This window comes from Myotis yumanensis, unplaced genomic scaffold (genome assembly GCF_028538775.1).
Source record: "Myotis yumanensis isolate MYYU_CA2020_CCGP unplaced genomic scaffold, mMyoYum1.0.hap1 SCAF_8, whole genome shotgun sequence".
Classification (NCBI taxonomy): Eukaryota; Metazoa; Chordata; class Mammalia; order Chiroptera; family Vespertilionidae; genus Myotis; species Myotis yumanensis.
This window is the reverse complement of record NW_027223759.1, coordinates 70,591,192-70,610,593: the sequence shown is the minus strand read 5'-3', so window position 1 is coordinate 70,610,593 and position 19,402 is coordinate 70,591,192. Positions and strand designations below refer to the sequence as shown.

General features: G+C 34.8%; 1 protein-coding gene across 1 annotated transcript in view; it reads right to left on the bottom strand.

Moving 5' to 3' along the window:
• LRP1B (LDL receptor related protein 1B) overlaps nucleotides 1–19,402 on the bottom strand; it is a 1,706,338-nt gene that overhangs the window by 686,450 nt on the left and 1,000,486 nt on the right. Inside the window, exons 13-15 of the mRNA XM_070423500.1 lie at nucleotides 18,323–18,542; nucleotides 16,238–16,427; nucleotides 7,466–7,588 (exon numbers count right to left, since the gene is read on the bottom strand). Coding sequence (XP_070279601.1) covers nucleotides 7,466–7,588; nucleotides 16,238–16,427; nucleotides 18,323–18,542 — 533 coding nt within the window. The remainder of the gene's footprint in view (nucleotides 1–7,465; nucleotides 7,589–16,237; nucleotides 16,428–18,322; nucleotides 18,543–19,402) is intronic.

Genomic DNA, 19,402 nt, shown 5'->3' with positions numbered 1-19,402 from the left:
GCCCAAATAGGAAGTGACAACCATCTAAAAACAAAACGGGAAGATCCCTGGGCCCCCTACTCAGCCCCTACTAGGGTGCCTTTTCCTGCCACAGCAGGGAGTGAGGATGAGCATCTAGACAAAGTGAAAGTGCACGCTGGGATATGTCTGCCCATCTCTAGGATCAAGCTTTTCTCTCAAAAATCTGTAGAATTGATCACTAAAAACAAGCATATTCTCCTTACTTTGAGTTTCAAGTCCACTCAATTAGACCCTCAGATCTTTGACGGTGGTATAGTTTCTTCTTTTGAATCATTAAACCTCACTTAGGAGCTGGGCACTTAAGGAATAGTAGTTTGATTAATTCTCTAGAATCATCAAGCCTAATTTTTCTTAGAGGTTTTTTGTTGTTGTTTGTTTTTGTTTAATTCCAGTTAAACAAGAAAGCTGATTTGAGATGTGATCAGCTTCCTTTCCCATTTAAGTTTAACTAACATTTTCTCTACTCTTTCTATAGGTGACTTCAAAAAAGATAAGTCAATTCCATTGCTTCATATCATAAGGACTGAAAAACCCAAGAAACCATCAGTTCTCTTCTGATAACAATCCCACCAATTTTAAAAGCTTGGCTTTTATGTGGCTATTTAAACAATAACCCAATCCACATAAAAATATCCAAATATAAGAGTGAAAGTAAAATTGCTTCCGAACAATTACATCTGTATTAAAGAAAAGAAAAATGTCTAGGGGAAGACAAATTACCTAAGCAAATTGATATTTAAAACTAAATATTACTTAACATAATCAATCTAGACATCAAGTTTTTAAGTCTACTTAGAGTTCAAATGTTTTTCAAATGATATTTAGGTCATTATGGAATGAATGCAAATAGGCAGATTTTCCAAGTTTCTTTTAAACATGGTTTTAAATATATATAGATAGTTGATCATTTTTAAATGATGTTTTCTAATACAAAGGTGGAAAGTTTTGAACATAGATGACAATATCTATAAGTTTCATAACAAGATATGAATAATTGCTTCAAAAAGAGTAGAACTAACATCTTGAGATCATTTCATCATTTTTATATTTACTGTTTTTGATATTGATGTATAGAAATATCATTATTATACTTCAATATTGCTGTAATAGCAGTTAGGCATTGCTTATACCTGTAACAACAAATAATGAAACATATAAAATATATTTGACATTTAGAAAAATATTTTTATTGATTTCAGAGAGGAAGGGAGAGGGAGAGAGAGATAGAAACATGATGAGAGAGAATTATTGATTGGCTGCCTCCCGCACCCTCCGCACTGGGGATCAAGCCCACAACCCAGGCATATGCCCTGACCGGGAATCAAACCATGACCTCCTGGTTCATAGGTTGACGCTCAACCACTGAGCCATGCCAGCCAGGCCTTGACATTTTCTAAAGTTTGTCTGCAATTCTTCTAAGCCCTCTAATTTGTTAGACAAGAAACATCCATCCCTGGTGTTCCTATATGTCTTGTGTAAGCTTTTATTCTGGATTTTTTTTTAGGGATGCTTATATAACTAACAGCCTTGGAAGATGGAGACAGTACATCCTTCTAGAACAGAGAGCAGGTTTTTTGTCGATATGGATAGTAAAGATGATGTCTCCCTTCAGGACTAAGGTTGGGCAGATTTTTCCGTCAGACTCTTAAGCTCTTCAGTGGTGCTACGGACTCACTGTGTGCTCAGCATCCCCCAGGGCCCGCCTGTGCATTGCCCTCATTTGGTTTGGGGGTGGGATGAGACCAGGAGAATCAAAGTGAACGTTAAATTTAAGCTGCCTGCTGTGCCACGAATAATAAAATGCTTTGCTTCTGATTCAGAAGTTGTCTCCTGTTAGAATTTATGACACACTGAGTGGCTGACATGTTAGCTTTTAACTAGAGTGAAATCTCAGACCCTTCAAAATTCTTGACATAATAGTAAAGAATTTTTATTTTAAGATATGTGGTTCTGATTTCCAGTCTCCTGGGACATTTCGCATCATTAGTTTATTGTAGCCCAATCCAAGTTTCCCAGATGTAATCAGAAGTTATGTCACAGAAACACCATATTATTAGTGCTGACAATCAAGTTTGTTCAGATTCATAATTATAGAAGACACATTCTTTCTGAGCTAACATTGTCCATTATCAAGAAAATATTTAACGTGATAGGTGATAATATGGGTAAAATGTCAGCTTATAGATCAGTGATTCCCAAAGTGGGCGCTACCGCCCCCTGGTGGGCGCTGCAGCAATCCAGGGGGGCGGTGATGGCCACAGGTGCATTTGTTTTAACTTTTTTTGTATTACCTTTCCATTCTGAGTTCAATAAATAGTTTCATAATTTCAAACTTCAATGTTTCTAATTTACACCTTTCTTTACTATATTTTACGGAAAAGGTAGAAACATTAATACATATATCTTTCTGTTTAATTGCTATTAAAATTAAAAAAAATTAATTTCCAGGGGGCGCTGAGTAATATTTTTTCTGGAAAGGGGGCGGTAGGCCAAATAAGTTTGGGAACCACTGTTATAGATGCATGGTACAGATGATACATTACAGAGTTAATATAGAATTTATTAACCAATGTCATCCTCATATTCAATTTTTAAAAAGGTAAAAATAAAATATAAAGAAAAAAAGAAAGCATCCCCATACAGTTGTAATATTAACTTATGAATATGAGACAAACTTGACAAAAGTAATTTTGTTCTTCACTTAGAACTGAATAAAAGTTCCTTGGACATTAAAACAGGGGTTGGGGGGGTGTGAAGAAAGCATAGTTTTTGTTTTTGGGGATTTTTCTCAGCCTTGACCTAACTGTGTGGAGTTGGGTAGCAATGTCATCTGTCATGGTTGCCCAGTTGATGACCCGACAATCTACCAATTTTTGTGAGAATCAGCAACATTATGGAGCAATTATATTTGGCACCACATAAGAGAGCCAATGGCACCTACAAAAATGAGATTAATATTTTTATACCTTGCACAAACTTCTATAAAGAAGATATTAGATAAATAATTTTTGCACATCTAATGCTTTCCTTGAGATTCTTCAATGTAGGAAGGCCAGTGTCACACACTGAACAGAACAATGCCTGGCACAGAACCAGGCAAAGAGTAGATGTTTCAAAATATTTGTTACGTGACTTACCAGAATTAACAAAGGTTGATAATTCTACATTACAGCCATTATTATAGCGGAAAATTCTTTTCTGGGGACTATATCAATACTTCAGGAAAACAGTACCACTTCAATTGGCTTATCACCCAAGAATGTGGGTGAAGTTAGTTTATTTTAAGGGGTAAAGATCAATACGTAGATAAAAAGAAAGAGGGACTCGTAAAGTTCTTTCTGTGACCCAAAATTAAACATATAAGAAAAGCTCAACATGTGCCATTTTGTTCTAATACTTATTATGACTGAACCTACATTGCACATGGGTGTTTGGGCACAGCCATATATTGTTTTCAGTATATTAACAACTGTTACAATGGCAAACTTTGTGGCAGGGTTGTGTTTTGTACTATGAATTTGAAAGTTGACGTAAAACTTGTAATTCTACTGCAAGGGTTATTTCTATTAAAAATTTTACAACATGATCTCATCAGTAAGAAAACTGACAAAGTAACAAATAATCTTCTAATTTAATCAAAATCAAAAATAAAATTACATGAATCATGACATGCCTTGCAAGTAACTGCAGGCTGTCAGACATTCTTTCATAGCATACCTGCTATTACAGTATTAAGATCAGGCTTCAGGACATTACAAAGGGAAATATGTATTCTAGTATTGACTTTCTTTGGTAAAAACTGGTAGAGTAATTGCTGGAGTTAATGTCTAGATCCTAATAAAGTAAAGGAAGAAACCTACTAAAATTTATTTCATTTTATTTTATTATTGAATTATCTCAGATTTAGGCCTCAGCTAAGTAATTGGACTTAATACATATTAGTATATTCCTAACATTGGTTTAATAAGTGTGTGGCATCCATGAACAAGTGCCTATGTTTCTAACTTTACTATTTTTTCCTTTCAACCCATTGTGTTAATGTGTTCTAAACTAATTCTTGTCTCCTCTCTCAGTTGATGCTTTGCTATTGACTGTTATTGAAACTACAATAACTTAGTTTAAAGCATTAGTCCCAGTACATAAAAATTTTTTAAAAATCCTATTGTCCCTATAAGTCTCACATTAGAACATGTTTGTTTGTTTAATTAAGTTTTTGTTTTTGTGTTTGAGGAGTACAGAGTTTCTACCTATCCCTTCATTTGAGCAGGAAGAGAGAAGACCCTGAAAGCAAACTTCAAGTTGTACTTTGTTGGAAGCCTTTATATAAGGCATATAATACAGGAAAGCAGGATGAAACATGCTGCTATAGGTTTTGAATTTTCTCCTTTAGGTCATAGGGGGATGACCTCTTATTAGATAAAGTAGTCTTCTGAGCAGCCAAACTAAGTGGCACATAATCTTTTGTGAGTTCCTATGCAGAGAAGGCCATAAATATTCATCTAGATAGGGCTTCTAAACTTTTTATTGCCTTAAACTTTTTACTGCACATTAGATTGCATATATCTTAGAACATAAGGCCTGTCACAGCTGAACAGATAAATGGCGCAGCCATAGTGGAGCACTGTGTTTGATGGAGAAATCTATCTGGTGTCCCAGAAGGTGAAGAAGGTCACAGAGTACCACTGACACATAATTGTGCAATGCTACCCTTGGATGATCAATATTTTTGCAATGCTTAAGTTGCTCTCCTAGGAGTAAGATATGTTGGAAATTTTTTTTTCTTTCAGGCCACTAAAAAGGCATTTAAAAAATTAGTTTCATTACACTAGACAAAATTATCCTGCTATTTTAATAAATAGTAACAATCATTTTTGGAGAGCTTAATTTACTTTTTTGAAATTATCCATGTGCTCATTTACTAACTTTGTATATTGTGATTTTCCCCACAAAGGCATCAAGATCTATAATAATAGAAGCATAATATGCTAATTAGACCGGATGTCCTTCTGGACAACCTTCTGGTTGAAGCCAGGACTGAAAGGGAAACCCAAGTCCTGGCGCCTGCAGATGGCCAGAGGGAAACCCGGAAGACAGCAGCCGGGGGAAGGAAGGCCTCCTCTTGCATGAATTTTGTGCATCGGGCCTCTAGTAAGTAAGTAAGTAAGTAAGTAAGTAAACAAACAAACAAACAAACAAACTTACTTGGTAATTGATCAACTGGATTTACATATGTTAGTCCAGGGAAGTAAGTTCCAAGTTACTATGCTACACCTGGCCTCAATTCTAGTTGTGAGAGAATTTGACCATGGCACACAAAATTCACAAGGACAAAGAATGAAGCATGGCATTAGAATTCATCCTTAATCAACCATGTAGCAAGCCAAAATTTTTCTGCTGGGTGAATGCCTCTTCTGGCATAGCCTTATGTTTCAAGTTCAATGAGAAACAACCAATGGTGTTTAATTCCAGGTTGACCATCTGCCAATGGGTTTTTGTTCATTTGATGTCAGTTTAAGGAGAATGACTGAAACCAAGATGATCATATCTCAATGGTTGCAACATGCATTTTTGTTTTGCTTGTTAGTTCAGATTATAGAGTTGATTCAGTTGAAGCCAGTTCACAACACTATAAACTAGCCTGAACTAAATCAGAAACTCAGAAGAATCAACATTAATGAGAGGTTAGTGATACACTGAGATGTTTCGCACTATATTCTGTAACTCTATTTGCAGTCCTTTTGCGTTTAATTTCCTCATCTACAAACTAAGACTAACATGTATTTTAAAAACATTTACCATCATATGACTAGAAACTGGCATAGAAACTTTGAATTCTTTTCAAGAAAGTATTTGCTATATTGGTCTCTTGATTTTTCTCATTATGTTTGAAAAAAACTAAAAAAGTTACATGCCATATTAAAGATAGAATTTAATTTTTAACATCAAAATGCAACAATTTCTTAAATAATAACTGACCTTTATTGTTGTTTTTTTACTTAACATTGTTTAGTGTAATAAATCAAGATGAAATAATTTTCTTTCTTATTCCCTTTGATTGTTTTGGGGTTATATATACAGAAATAACCAGTGATCAACATATCCTATATAATAAAAGCCTAATATGCAAATCAACCAAACGGAGGAATGACCAGTCACTATGATGCACACTGACCACCAGGGGGCAGATGCTCAATGCAGGAACTGCTCCCTGGTGGTCAGTGCGCTCTCGAAGGGGGAGCGCCACTCAGCCAGAAGCTGGGCTCATGGCTGACGAGTGCAGTGTTGGTGGGGGGAGCCCCTCCGGCTCTGTGGCAGGCAGACATCCCTCTTGCAATCCAGGACCGCTGGCTCCTAATTGCTCACCTGCCTCTCTGCCCGATGGCCCCTAACCACTCTACCTGCCTTCCTGATCGCCCCCTAACTGGTCCCCTGCTGTTCTGGTTGCCTCCTAACTGTCCCCTGCCAGCCTGGTTGCCCCCTAACTGCCCCTTGCTGGCCTGGTTGCCCCCTAACTGCCTCCCTGCTGGCCTGGCCACCCCCTAACTGCTCCCCTGCTGGCCTGATCACCCCTTACAACCTCTGCCTCCGCCCCCACCACCATGGCTTTGTCCGGAAGGACTCGGGAGTCCAGATGTCTGGTTGACCTGGTCTAATGAGCATATTACCCTTTTATTAGTATAGATTTCCCCCTTTCTTCCTTTCTCTCTTAGTTTCTCTCTCCATCCAACTGGTTCTATTTCTTTGGGGAATCATGAATAACACACAGTTCAAGATTATCATTCCAGAAACATTTATATTGTACTCAACATATGCAGAGCATGGCTGCCATTGCTGTTCTTAGGGGGCATGATATGTGTAGAGAGAACAAATTTCAAAAGTGTCACATAGAATTCACAAGATGAGTAAACTGAGGAAGGTTAGAAAAAGTTAATAAAGTGACTTTAATCCAGGTCAATCAATTCAGTTAATTCACTACTTTGATAAAATCAAGAAATTCCCTAGAAATCTCTTTTTTTTTTTTACCTCCTTCTTGCCTTTACCACCAAATCTAGATACCTGAGTTTATTAAGCTATTGGGGATAACTTGAGGCCTATGGCATGTAACACATATCTATGTAACCAACAACTATACATTTTTAGTGAAACTACTGATGTTGAGTTTCCCTAACATTTTCATAAAATGTTTTCTTCTGTGGCATACACTCACCGCTATTCTTTTACTAAAGTATACGCAGCAGTGACAGGATACTCCACAAAATTTCATGATTTTCATTATTCATCTGTTCATTAGAAATTAGCAATTCATAGTCTAAAAGGAATTATACCTAAACACGTATCTGAATTTCTCTTTCCAAGTTTGATTTTTAATTCCTTTGGTTTCATCTGCTTCTGGTCTTCCAAAAGACACGTATAAACAATGGGTGTAACAAGAAAAGAAACTCACATGTGCAAGTTGTTCCGTTTTCATCTAAAAGTTGATTATCAGCACAAGCACATACTCGGCCTCCTGGGATGGCCAAGCACAGTGTACTACAGCCCCCGTTATTCACTCGGCACATATTGTCACCTGCAAGAGGAATGAATGGCATGTGTCAGAGCACTCTGACTCCATCTAAAGTTAGCTGGTTATTTCTAGGAGATGTAGGTAGACTTCAGTATGTACACACATGCACACACACACACACACACACACCACACATTACATATGCATTAATATATAATTAATTAACTGATTAATGCAGCCAGGATTTCTGCTGAATCCTTAATGAAATCCAGAAATGTTTGAACATATATGTTGTGCTGATGCGAGGAATTATCATGTTGGTTGTAGGACAATGATCTGTGTGTAGTTGGGTACCGGAAGAGAGAGGGGGGAGGAGAAAAGACAGAATGGCTTCTGTCTAGGATCGTTCCCCAGATTAGGAAGTCTGAGTTTTTTGGAAAGTAGACCACCAGCACTTGGAATGTGGCTTTGGATCCCAGGTGAACAGAAAGAAAGTGAGCTTGCGGGAAGGGGTGGGGTATTGCTCCCCTTGTGCAAGGAGTGCATTGACATGTCAGTGCATTGAGGATATTTGTGAAGCCTTAAGAATGAGCAGCCTTGCTGGTACCAGGAGGCTGTGCAACACACAAGGGTGACGTGTTGTCCCAGTGGACCTGAACGGCACAGGCACTGATAAGGCGTGCACAGACATCAATAAACAGGCACAGTGGGAAACTCGTATGTCCATACTCATGAACACATGGGAGACACCCTGGGAGATTCAGATACAACTGAGGTAAAATTTTTGAAGAGGCTTGGAGGTTCTGTTTTATAAAGATGTAGGTGAAAATAAATAAAATGTAGGTAATCATCATTTTGATGTTATTATTCCTACAAGTTAGAAAGGCCAGGAAGAAAGTCCATTTTCTTATCATATATGTGTAGAATAGTTAGAAAGAACTCTGCAATGCAATCCAGCTGGCAGTGTAAATGACAGGGTCTTTTACATCGGGGCATTTTCCTAAGTATCAATAAAGAACATTTTGAAAATATTAGTTTATCTTATTCAAACATTAAAAATAAAGAGCTTTTAATTACCCAGAGACATACAATAAAATGGTATAATAATTAAAACTGCATTGGCAGTTAAAGTGTAAGTGCCAACACTGTGACTGAAGTGACAGACTAGGTCAGGGGTGGGCAACCTTTTTGTGAGTGCGTGCCAAAACCAGCAAAATCTCTGACTCAAAATTCTTCTGCGTGCCAACCCTAATTTTTTGAGAACATGTTATGCCTACTTGATATCTCTCAAGGTGTACTATGTGAAGAACCTTGAAGAAACAATAAAATTCATTTGAGCGACAAAAACACAGTATATGATGGTGAAAAATACATTTATTTTTTAATGTATACATGTACACTGATAGTCCGACAGAAAACTTTATGACCCCGCTTGATATTATCAGTGGGACTTTTGCTGCTGCATCACTGATGACAGAGATTTTACATCAGGTTTATATTTTGTGACCTTCAGAGATATGCACGAGCTACTACTTTCATCCGTCAGGCTACTCCTATTATGAGACTTAACAAAATTCATCACTGAGAACAAAGATTCACAAGCGTATGTGGATGAAACTAAAACACTGATCGGATATAGGAAGGCAGGGAGAGTTAAGGCAGAGGCATAGAAATTGCTCTTCCCCTCTCTCGTCAATCCATGTTTATGGTCTTTAAGATAACTTGTTATGTAAAATTATTTATTTATCTAAGATGCACCTACACTGAATTTATCTGAAAAATAAAAAAGTCAATATTAAGAAAAAAATTGTAAATGGAAGATTTTAAGAGAGGGTTTGCGTGCCAGCAAAAGTTACTGGCGTGCTATGTTTGGCACGCGTGTCAGGGGTTGCCCACCCCTGGACTAGGTTATTGCACTGTGGGCCTCAGGGGTTGGAAATGCTATGTAGAAATTGTTGATAAATGAGTTTAAAGAATACTTAAAATGTTGCCTTATGCAATAAATATTTAACTCATCTCCATAGATTATCATCATGTGCCCGAATATCAACAGTATATAAATATTTCTTTTCATTATTCTGAGAAATAAATTAAATTTCCTATGTTTATAAAAAATGAAAGATACACTTTGAAGCTAAGGAAGCTAATATTTAAAGCTATGGAACAATTTCAAAACTAGGAAGATAATTAAGCTTAGTTCAGACTTTTCCAACAGCAGATGCAAAAAAATTTCTAGGCAGCTTCCAAATATAGTTGTATTTATTCCATGACCATGGAATAAACATTTAATATTTTATATGATTCTTAGGAGTTCTATCTATGTTACATACCATATGTAGAGGACTGGACTGTAAGTTCAATATTTATTAAAATTTAAAGTCTGTAAAATTAGAATTAGTTCAAAATAATTTAAAAACTATGAAAAATTAAAACTGTAAGAAATAAGAAGGTACTGAAAACAATATTTTAGAACATATTGTCATACTGAAAATATACCTAAATATCAAATTCTTTAATTTAACAGGACTCATACTTATTAGTCTTATTGAATGTACAATTTAAGTAATTAGAAATGAATTATCATTATTCCAACTTTTAAATACATTTCCTTTTGTGAATCCTATGTGTTAAAAGAGAAGAATTGATACTTGTCCTGTCATAATAAAAATCTAAAATCTAAATTAATTTAAATAAATTTATACGTCTCATTAAAATTTCTTAGATTTTAAAAATATTAATGGTATCCTAATATATTTTTAATTTATTACTTGACCGTATTCCAAATAGAGCTCAGATGATAGTTTTAATTAAATTTCTAGTAGCTTGCAAAACTTTTTATGTAAAGATATTATCTTCAAAACACCACTGACTACAAATAGCATTAAAAATTTTATACATAAATATTAATGAACGAGTTTATAAATATATTGATAGCTATCTTTATTGAAAATCCATTATGCATCAATTCCAGTGCTAGTTACCTTAACCCTTTGCACTCCGAACCATTCTGGACATTGGCTACCAGCTACTCAACGCTATTTTGCGGCGGAAACATGCATTTACAGACCCTCATATTATTTAGTATAATTTTGGAACCAAGTAACGTATTATAATGATATTGGACTTATATGAATTGGGTGACATCGAGGAATGTATATTTGCAAAAAAAACAATATTTTATTGTTTATAATTTTGTACAGTATGATAAGTTTTGTAACACTCCCCAATATGCATTGCAGGCTGATTAGTGCATGTTTGACAGTAATAAGTGGTTTGACGCCTGCCACCAGGTGTTTTCCTGTTAGAACACACAATGCAGTCCCGTTTTCTTTGTCCCACATAGGGAATATGTAGTTTATTGTTTAATCCGACACAAAACCCGCTGACATTTCTTGTATATATCTTAGTAATTTTACGATATTTTGATTTAATTTCTTGTGCCATTTCAAGATAAAACTTCAGGGAAACATGCATGTCTCAAAAAGTTGCATTGAAATAACTCAATTCCCCGTAATCACTAATAAACTGCAATGTCCCCTGAGAGGGGACATCCGAGTGATATGCTAGAATTCCGATGTCCTCTGAGAGGGGACAGCGGAGTGCAAAGGGTTAAATATACATTGAATTCAATTTTTGTAATAAACTTATAAGTAGATTTTTTTCTCTCATTTTCAGGTGGGACTATAGGGTTAAATGACTTTTCCAATGTCTACAAATAAGAAAAAAAACTTATTTAAAAATAAGAATTTAGAATAATGTTTATTACTTACTAGTAGCCCTGTGCATGAATCTGTGCACCAGTAGCTCTCTGTGGGGCCTGGCCGCTCTGCACCCACTGCCCAGAGGCCCATCCATGGCCAGGAATGGGGCGACGAGGCAAGAGTTCCACCCCACCCCCTGGCCGATCTGTGCCCGCTGCCCAGATGTCCTCCGCGGCCAGGGTGGAGCACTTGCCTCATCACCGCGGTGACGAAGCAAGCATTCTGCCAGGCCACTCACGCTGCCTGCTCTCAGCAGCCACCCTCCCGGGACTGGAGGACTCGGGCAGGGCTAAAAGAAATGGGCACGGCCATCTTTATGATGGAGTGATGGTTAATTTGCATATTACCCTTTTATTAGATAAGATTTCTAGATAATAGCAGCGGTATTATTATCACTATTATCATCATTATTTCTAAATAATTAGAAAAGGGATTTTTCTTAATCTATAATTATTGATCATATATACTCTAACTTATTTATGTATGACCAAGTTCAGAAAAATAACATACTAAATAAAACAAAATAAAATCCTAAATAAAGTTTCTTTTAAAGCAGATATTTTAAAAAATCAAATCTATAAGGAAAACAAATGAGGAATAACTTTCAAAATTAAGTTCAAGATAGTGGTCTGTCTGAGCCAAAAACTGTATTTTTTCCTCAATCTTAAAACCTGTAGATTTTTTCTGTCCCTTACAGTGTCTGGCATAGACTATGTGTTTGATAAACATTAGTTACATTGATGAATGAAGACATGAATGAATGAATGAATGAAACTTTTAGTCAGCAATATGAATGACAGAAACAGTCATTTGGGGGTGTAGACATAAGGCACATGTATGTGGATAGATATGTCTGTTTCATTAAGATAAAAGGGATAGTCTTATTTGTATGTAAGTATACATATATACTTTGGCTACATACTTATTATATCAATGTAAATTATTTAAAGGCATATTATCTATAATAAAAGCATAATATGCTAATTAGATCAGACAGCCGGATGACCCTCTAGACGTCCTTTCAAACAAAGGTAGGGCTGTGAGGACCGAGCCCCTTACATGAATTTCATGCATTGGGCCTCCAGTAACTTTCATAAAGAGTAATAAGGATACATGATACATTAAAACATTTCCTAAGCCTATATTAATATATGGATTTTTTAGGGCTCAGTAATTTGACTTTCATTAATAAAGTATCTTTCACTTGAAGCAAATGGTGTAATATATAAACCATTAGTGCAAAGGAATCCCATTGTTTCATTCTTCCCTTTATCTGAATTTTTTTCAAAATTATCGAAGGAAAAACTCCCTTTTCTATGTGCCTCCTAAACTCTTGAATTCTCAGTTTAATCATATGTGTAGTTAAAAGTCTCTGAACCTAAAATGAAACATAAATCTATGGGAATTTTGTTCTCTTCACTTGATAGAGAGATAGTCAGAATTGCAGTTTAGAAGAGAAAATAAAAGTTGTATAAAGACTAGACAAATTATGTGTTTCATCTAGAATAATTTCAGAAGAATCAGCTTTGAATAATGTCAATCTGAGAAAGGATAAAATGTGCCATACTTTTCTCTATTTTATAAATATATGTTCATTAAAGATCATTTTCATTTGACTTCTTTGAAGCTGTGTGTGTGTGTGTGTGTGTGTGTGTTTGTGTGTGTGTATGTGAACTTTATTAAGAGCCTCTTTAGTATGGTTATATATCAACGTTCCTGAAATAAGCTGGTATGTTACCCAAAAATCTGATGAGTTTTTCCTGATCTGGAGTGATAAAATTAGCTAACTAATTTTCTGACACTAAGTCTAAAAGAGTTTAGATATTACATTAATAGTACTCATAATTTTTTTTATAGTATTCCTGTGGGGTGGGGAGTGTGAGTATGTTTGATATTACCTATCATCTATGTATTTATATGTGCATATATATATGTGTATATATATATTCATATATATATATAAATATTGCATATACATAAATGTAGTCTATATGTATTACATATATAAATTATGCCATATACCTTAGTCCCTCATAGAGAGAAAAAGAAAGAAAAAAAGAGAAAGAGAGTAGAAGGCTATCTAAGACTAGGTTATTTCACTCCATGAAGAATAGGGATGTGTACTACTTAAGGATTTGGTTTTTTATTCAACTCCAGATACTTTATCCTTAAAAACAAACAAACAAAAAACCCAGCAGTTTAATAAGACAATATATATCTTAAGTTTATGTGGCACTAATTATATTTTTCTAAATATTTATTAATATCTGATGTTCAAAAGATGCAAAGAGAAACACTGCTGAAATTATAACATGGGTAAGATAATATGTCTGTATTTAAACATTTGATTGCATTTTGCTTCATAATCTAGCTATTTTGATCAATGTAGTTAAATAAACTAAAATTTAGATGCTAAGTAGGTTATCCAATTTCAATGTCTATTGACTGAGTAAAATAGATGTTGATCAGGTATCCTTTCTCCATTGTATTGTCTGCTCAAAAGATTCAAGTAAGTATTTTGCCACACAAAGACTGGGTACAAAACAAACTAATTGATTATTTCATCTAAACTAATAAAAAACAATCAATTTGGCCAAATGCATTCTATCAGTAAGACAGAGCATAATGGTTTCTACAATAAAGACTGCATAAATAATTTAGTAGTCAAGAATACACTTTCATTTTAATGTCCCTTTGATTACCAATCTTTTAAAAGTCCTTTTTAAAAATACACTGTCCATCCAAGAAACAGCACTAAACAATTATATGTCAATGACACTGTCTGGAACACCAAATATATTCCTCATAAATATAGAAATATAATCTTCATATGACATGTGTTTTTGTATATATCATTGTGACACATTATTCATTTAAGTATTTATTTCCAATGCTTACATGCAAGGAAACTTCCAAATATATGCCTCCAGATTGAGAAATGAAAGGGGAAAATTAATTAATGTAAAACACAAGTACTGTTCTAAATTACTCTCATATAATATATATCTATTCATTATAAAACATTTTTGAAGAAAGCATGTCTTATCTTTGTTAAATCTTTATGATGTGTCCCAAGTTTAGGAAGGAAAAAGTGTCAGGATCTGGGTTTAAGCCCAAATCCATTTTATAGTTCGCTGAGATATTTCTCATCCATATGTTGCATTTAATTTCAGAAGAGAATGAAAAAAGAAAATGTGATTATATACTGATTGGTGTAATAAAATCCAGAAAATTAATCAATGTGGAATTAAAGGGAACAGGAACCCTGAAAACAAAACACTACAGGAGATGAGAAGGGTTATTCTTGTTCATAGTCTTGGCTCCAATTTAGTGTAGACAAACAACAATGGTGGTGGGGGGAGGGACAGGGAGGATGTGAATGTAACAAAAAATATTACCATTTGATTTACGCAGGTGAAGCGTAATAATCTCTATTTTGTAAAATTAATGTTTAAAATCCTCTGCTGTTTTAAAATGATCCCTTGTTCTATGTAGTTAACTCTGTTAATTTTCAGACAGTTCCTTATTCTGTAAATTAACATTACTTTTTAGCTTGAGTGAATAACAGGGAAGATAAAGTTAGTTGGCTGACCTTGCGCGCTAGCCATCTGACGTAAGGGGCTAATACTACTCCCATACTCTGTGTTCAAGGTTACAAGCTGCCTGCAAAAATAACTTACACAGAGCTCTTTGTAAAGTCTGCAGGAGGTCCAGAAAAACCCTTATTTGGGAGATAAAAGGGCTAGAAAGATATATAGAGGGGAAATTTCTACCATATTTTGTTCAGAATTTGAGAGATATTCTGCTCTGAGCCCACTAGCATAATAAAGATTTCTAATTAATTGGCTCATTAGGCATCCTATGTTCTGCTCGCTGATTTACAATATAACACAGGCAATTGTTGTATTCTTTATTTTGTGTCCACAACTATAGTTTATACCATCTCAAAAATCTCATTTTTTATTTTTAAAGATAATTTTATCTTTTATTAGCTATTAAAGCTTTATATACTTCTCACTCTATGTACTTCCATTATTTCATGAAATTGCATTTTTATTCCAATGAGACCATTGTAATACAGTAGAAAAAAATGTTCTTAATTGAGATAGTTTTCTTTTAACGTCCCCCTTTTAGCAGAAATATCTTCAAAATACTCTTGTTGCTAGATAACTTCCTACTGACAACATGTGCAATGAAACACTCAGGCTATAATTTTTCATACTAAGTGTATTGAAATCTAGGCTCATTAAATTTTCACAAAAATATTTCCATTAAAAAAGGAATAATAACTAGAATCGTAACAAAAATCTACTATATACTTTACAAATGGTTTTCTTTTTTTAATCCCTAAATTCTAAGTCATGGTATTCGTGGGTGGCTTAATAAACTTAATACACATAGAATAAACCATAGATGTAGATAAAACTTAGAATATTATCTGATTTTAATAAGACATGAATATAATGGTAGATTATTTTACTTTCATATCACCTAAATTAATTAAGTGCTTTTCCATGAAACTAAGATAAAATATAGTAAGATACTGTTAAAAATGCAATTTCCTTATATAATTTATTTTAAAATATCTTCCCATAATATTTAGTTCCCAATCAAAGGTGTTCTAATGGCTCATAATAATCTTTGAAACCATTAAAAAGTTTCTTTTATTTACTTCAACAGACTCCTTCAGTAAAGACTAGATCAAAAAGGAAGTATTTGGAGAAAACACTGAACTTCACTCAGATAGAATTCCCAGAGTTACTCAATCAGGTTATTTAGAACAATAAAATAAATTTTTATGGTAACAAATTCCAAGATTTGATTGACTTTAAAGTAAGTAGACATCGTTTATCATAACATTTCAGAAACACTGTCAAAATAAATATTTTTGTAACTACTGAAGTGTTATTATGTTTGAAGCTCAGAAGCAATTTTATTTGGTGTTTAATACCTTGTTGCTTTCGTGGATCATAAATCTGAAGCCCAAACAGGGGTGGTCTTTCTCGCCTCAGTAATGTCACCACATTCGTTATCAAATCTAGTTGAAAAATGGAGCCATTCATATAATCAGTCCAGAACACATAATTCCCATAATGTGACAGTCCAAAAGGATGGTTCAACTCTTTCCCACTGTAAACAACCTGTAAAATATAAACACATTGTGAAAGTTCAAAACTGACCTTTAGAAACATAACAAGTATTTAAAGTGGTTTTCAAATAAATATAACATATAGTGATTCAACTAATATCTGAACTCACATTTTTCTTCCAGTATATTTGAAAAATAGATTTCACAGGGTGGGCATGTTTTTCTGTTTCTAGAACTTGTTATTTGAAGGAATTCATTCATTTAAATTCTCTATTTGGCTTTACATGTATGCTTAAGAAATGAAAATGTTAAAATGACTTTGTCTGACACTCTTCCCTGTGTCTTTTCTTTGCAATATTACAGATTCACATCCTGGGATAGAAATTGACCTGAGTAATTAGTGTCATGTGTATATTGCAATATTGCTCATCCAATAGCCTAGGGATCCAAGGTGATATTAAGACATTGGGAGTGAAAGAGATCTTTCTATTTCAATTGAGCAAATGCAAATTGAAGAAATGTAGGAGATGACAAGGAAAAAGATAAATTTTCAATTTTGAACATAGAAACATGAATAGTAAATAGATAAACTAGGTTAGTAGGCTAATTTCAATTCTGATTATTTTGATATATTATTTACATTCCAGTTTTATATTTTTGTTGTTTAAATAGAGCGATCATGTGATAGGTCCTGTTTCACTTATAGGGTTGTAGGGAGAAAAAAAGGAATAATACCTCCAATAATGATAATACTTTTTCAGCTTTTGCCATTTATAAAATGGATTGTATACAATATGAAAAAGCATATTATATTCACTTCATTTAATATTAGAGAATTGAGGAAGTTATCCAAATAATGTAGGGTTAGCAATCCAAATTTTGCTCCTTTTTTCTGAATTCTTCAAAATAAATTTTCATATAGTGAATAATTGAGACAGTTCCTTATTTATTTTCTCACCTCAACCTAAGCTAAAACATGGGCCATTGAAATGTTATGTCTACTATGTACACGTCAACATCTTCAAAGAAATCATAAATATTTATTTAGTATCTGTTAAGTATGTGACAGTTTAAATGGCGATGAATTTTACTCATTTGGAGAAAAATATTTAAAGCACTGTTAGAGCGAGTCAATGACTGAAGTAGTCTTAACTGATAAGTATACTATTTATTTCTCAAACAGAATTCATAATGAATGGGCTTAGCCAATTGTGCAGTCTTCCTTTCCAAAAAGGAAGAAAGGAAGTGTAGTATCAAAGACAGCATTTTGATGAATTTAAATATTCCACTTTTCCACTATTTAACTAGACAGTTGAAGTTAGTTTATAATGTTATACATGCTTAGGGAATTATAAAATACAGAGGTGATGTTTTCTCAACACTGCCTCTGCCACACAGTCAAGGACATCCTCAATTTACCCCTGAATTTCAGAATCATTTTGTAATGATTCTTCCAAAAAGAGGCAAGAGGAAGTTTATATCTATTCATACCAACAAGCTTGAAGCTCAGTTTATTCTTGTGTTTCCCTTTCAATGGCATGAAGTCCTTTATTTTAAAGGAAATGCATTATAATTAAGTTTTCATAATCTATAGGCTAAATTTCAGCTGCAAAATTTGAAGATATTTGAATAGAGTAGGGTTGCTTGGTCAGAGCAAACTCATCAAGAATGTAGAATTGCTGCATTTTAAAGCAGCTCTGATACCCTGAGAGCTTCTTTGAAAAAACTCACAAATCCTGGCACACCCTGGTGAGCGGGGCCTGCTCTCCCAGAGGCAAATGCCAGCTGCAGTGCGCTGCTCAGCCTCCTCCAGCCACCCCACCGAGACTGCTGGCAGCCACCTCTGAGTGGTAAAAATAAACTTGAAAGTATTTTTAACACAGCACAACAAGGCTCTGTGAAAACGCAGAAGCCTGCGGATTAAAACCAGCAGCATTTGTCTTTTACCTTCCTGTGAGTTCCATTCAAAAACACCTTTTCAATATGATCATAATAGGCATCACACCAGTATAAGGTGCTGGTGTGAAAGTCCAGAGTTAAACCGTTTGGCCACAGCATCTTTGAAGTCACAAAAATCTGCCGATTGAAGCCGTCCATCCAGGCCTTCTCGATCCTTCCCACGCTGTCGTCTATCTCATCTTCCTCCCAGTCTGTCCAATACATCCAACTACGACATTACAAACAAGAGCGTACACGTTATTTAAACCAGCCTCTCTACAGAGGGTCACTTCCGCAAACTGGGCACCTCCATAAAATCGAATTACATTCTGATTTTTCTCCCACTTAAATGCATACCTGCCAAAGGGAGCCGGCGGCTGGGAAGTACCAAGGGAAGTAAGGATGTGTTCAGTGGAGCCCATCTTTTGGACACGTTACAGAAAACACTGTACCACACTTACTGGTCTCAGTGATTAAGCTAACAGTAAGTGCCACATATTGATTTTCTTTGGTGCTGATAGCAAGTTTGGGAAATGGTCTGTGAGGCATTACAAACTATTTTTAAATGTTGTTCATTTTATAAAACATATAATCAACTATGTAATTAAAAAGCCCGTTGACTGGCATGAAAACTCCTTGTATAGTTAATGATCTACCGCAGACTTTATTTAATCTCAGATGAATTATTAGTTTTCAAGACAGGCAATAGGACTGTCTTTGAACTAAAAGGCAAAATCATACTGCGATTGTTTGGCCAGGTCTAATTTGTCTTCCTGATGCAAATTACCTGGTCTTTATTGCTGCTTATTATTACCCCCAAACCCACAGAAGATGATTGAGCTGCACATAAGTTTAATAACAGCAGGTTGACTGACCTTAAGATTCTGAGATTTAATTTCTATCTCAAACAAAAGCTTTTGCCTTGAAGAACAAATCATTCTGTGTCAGCTACAACAGTGGGAGAGGGAATGCTGCCATTCCCTCATGAATAAGGTTAGACCCCTCCACCCATGCTGTTTTAGGGTCGTGCGAAAGTGCTTGAGTTATTAAAGTGTAGGCTTTAATTCAGTCACCTCATAAACAAGTTTG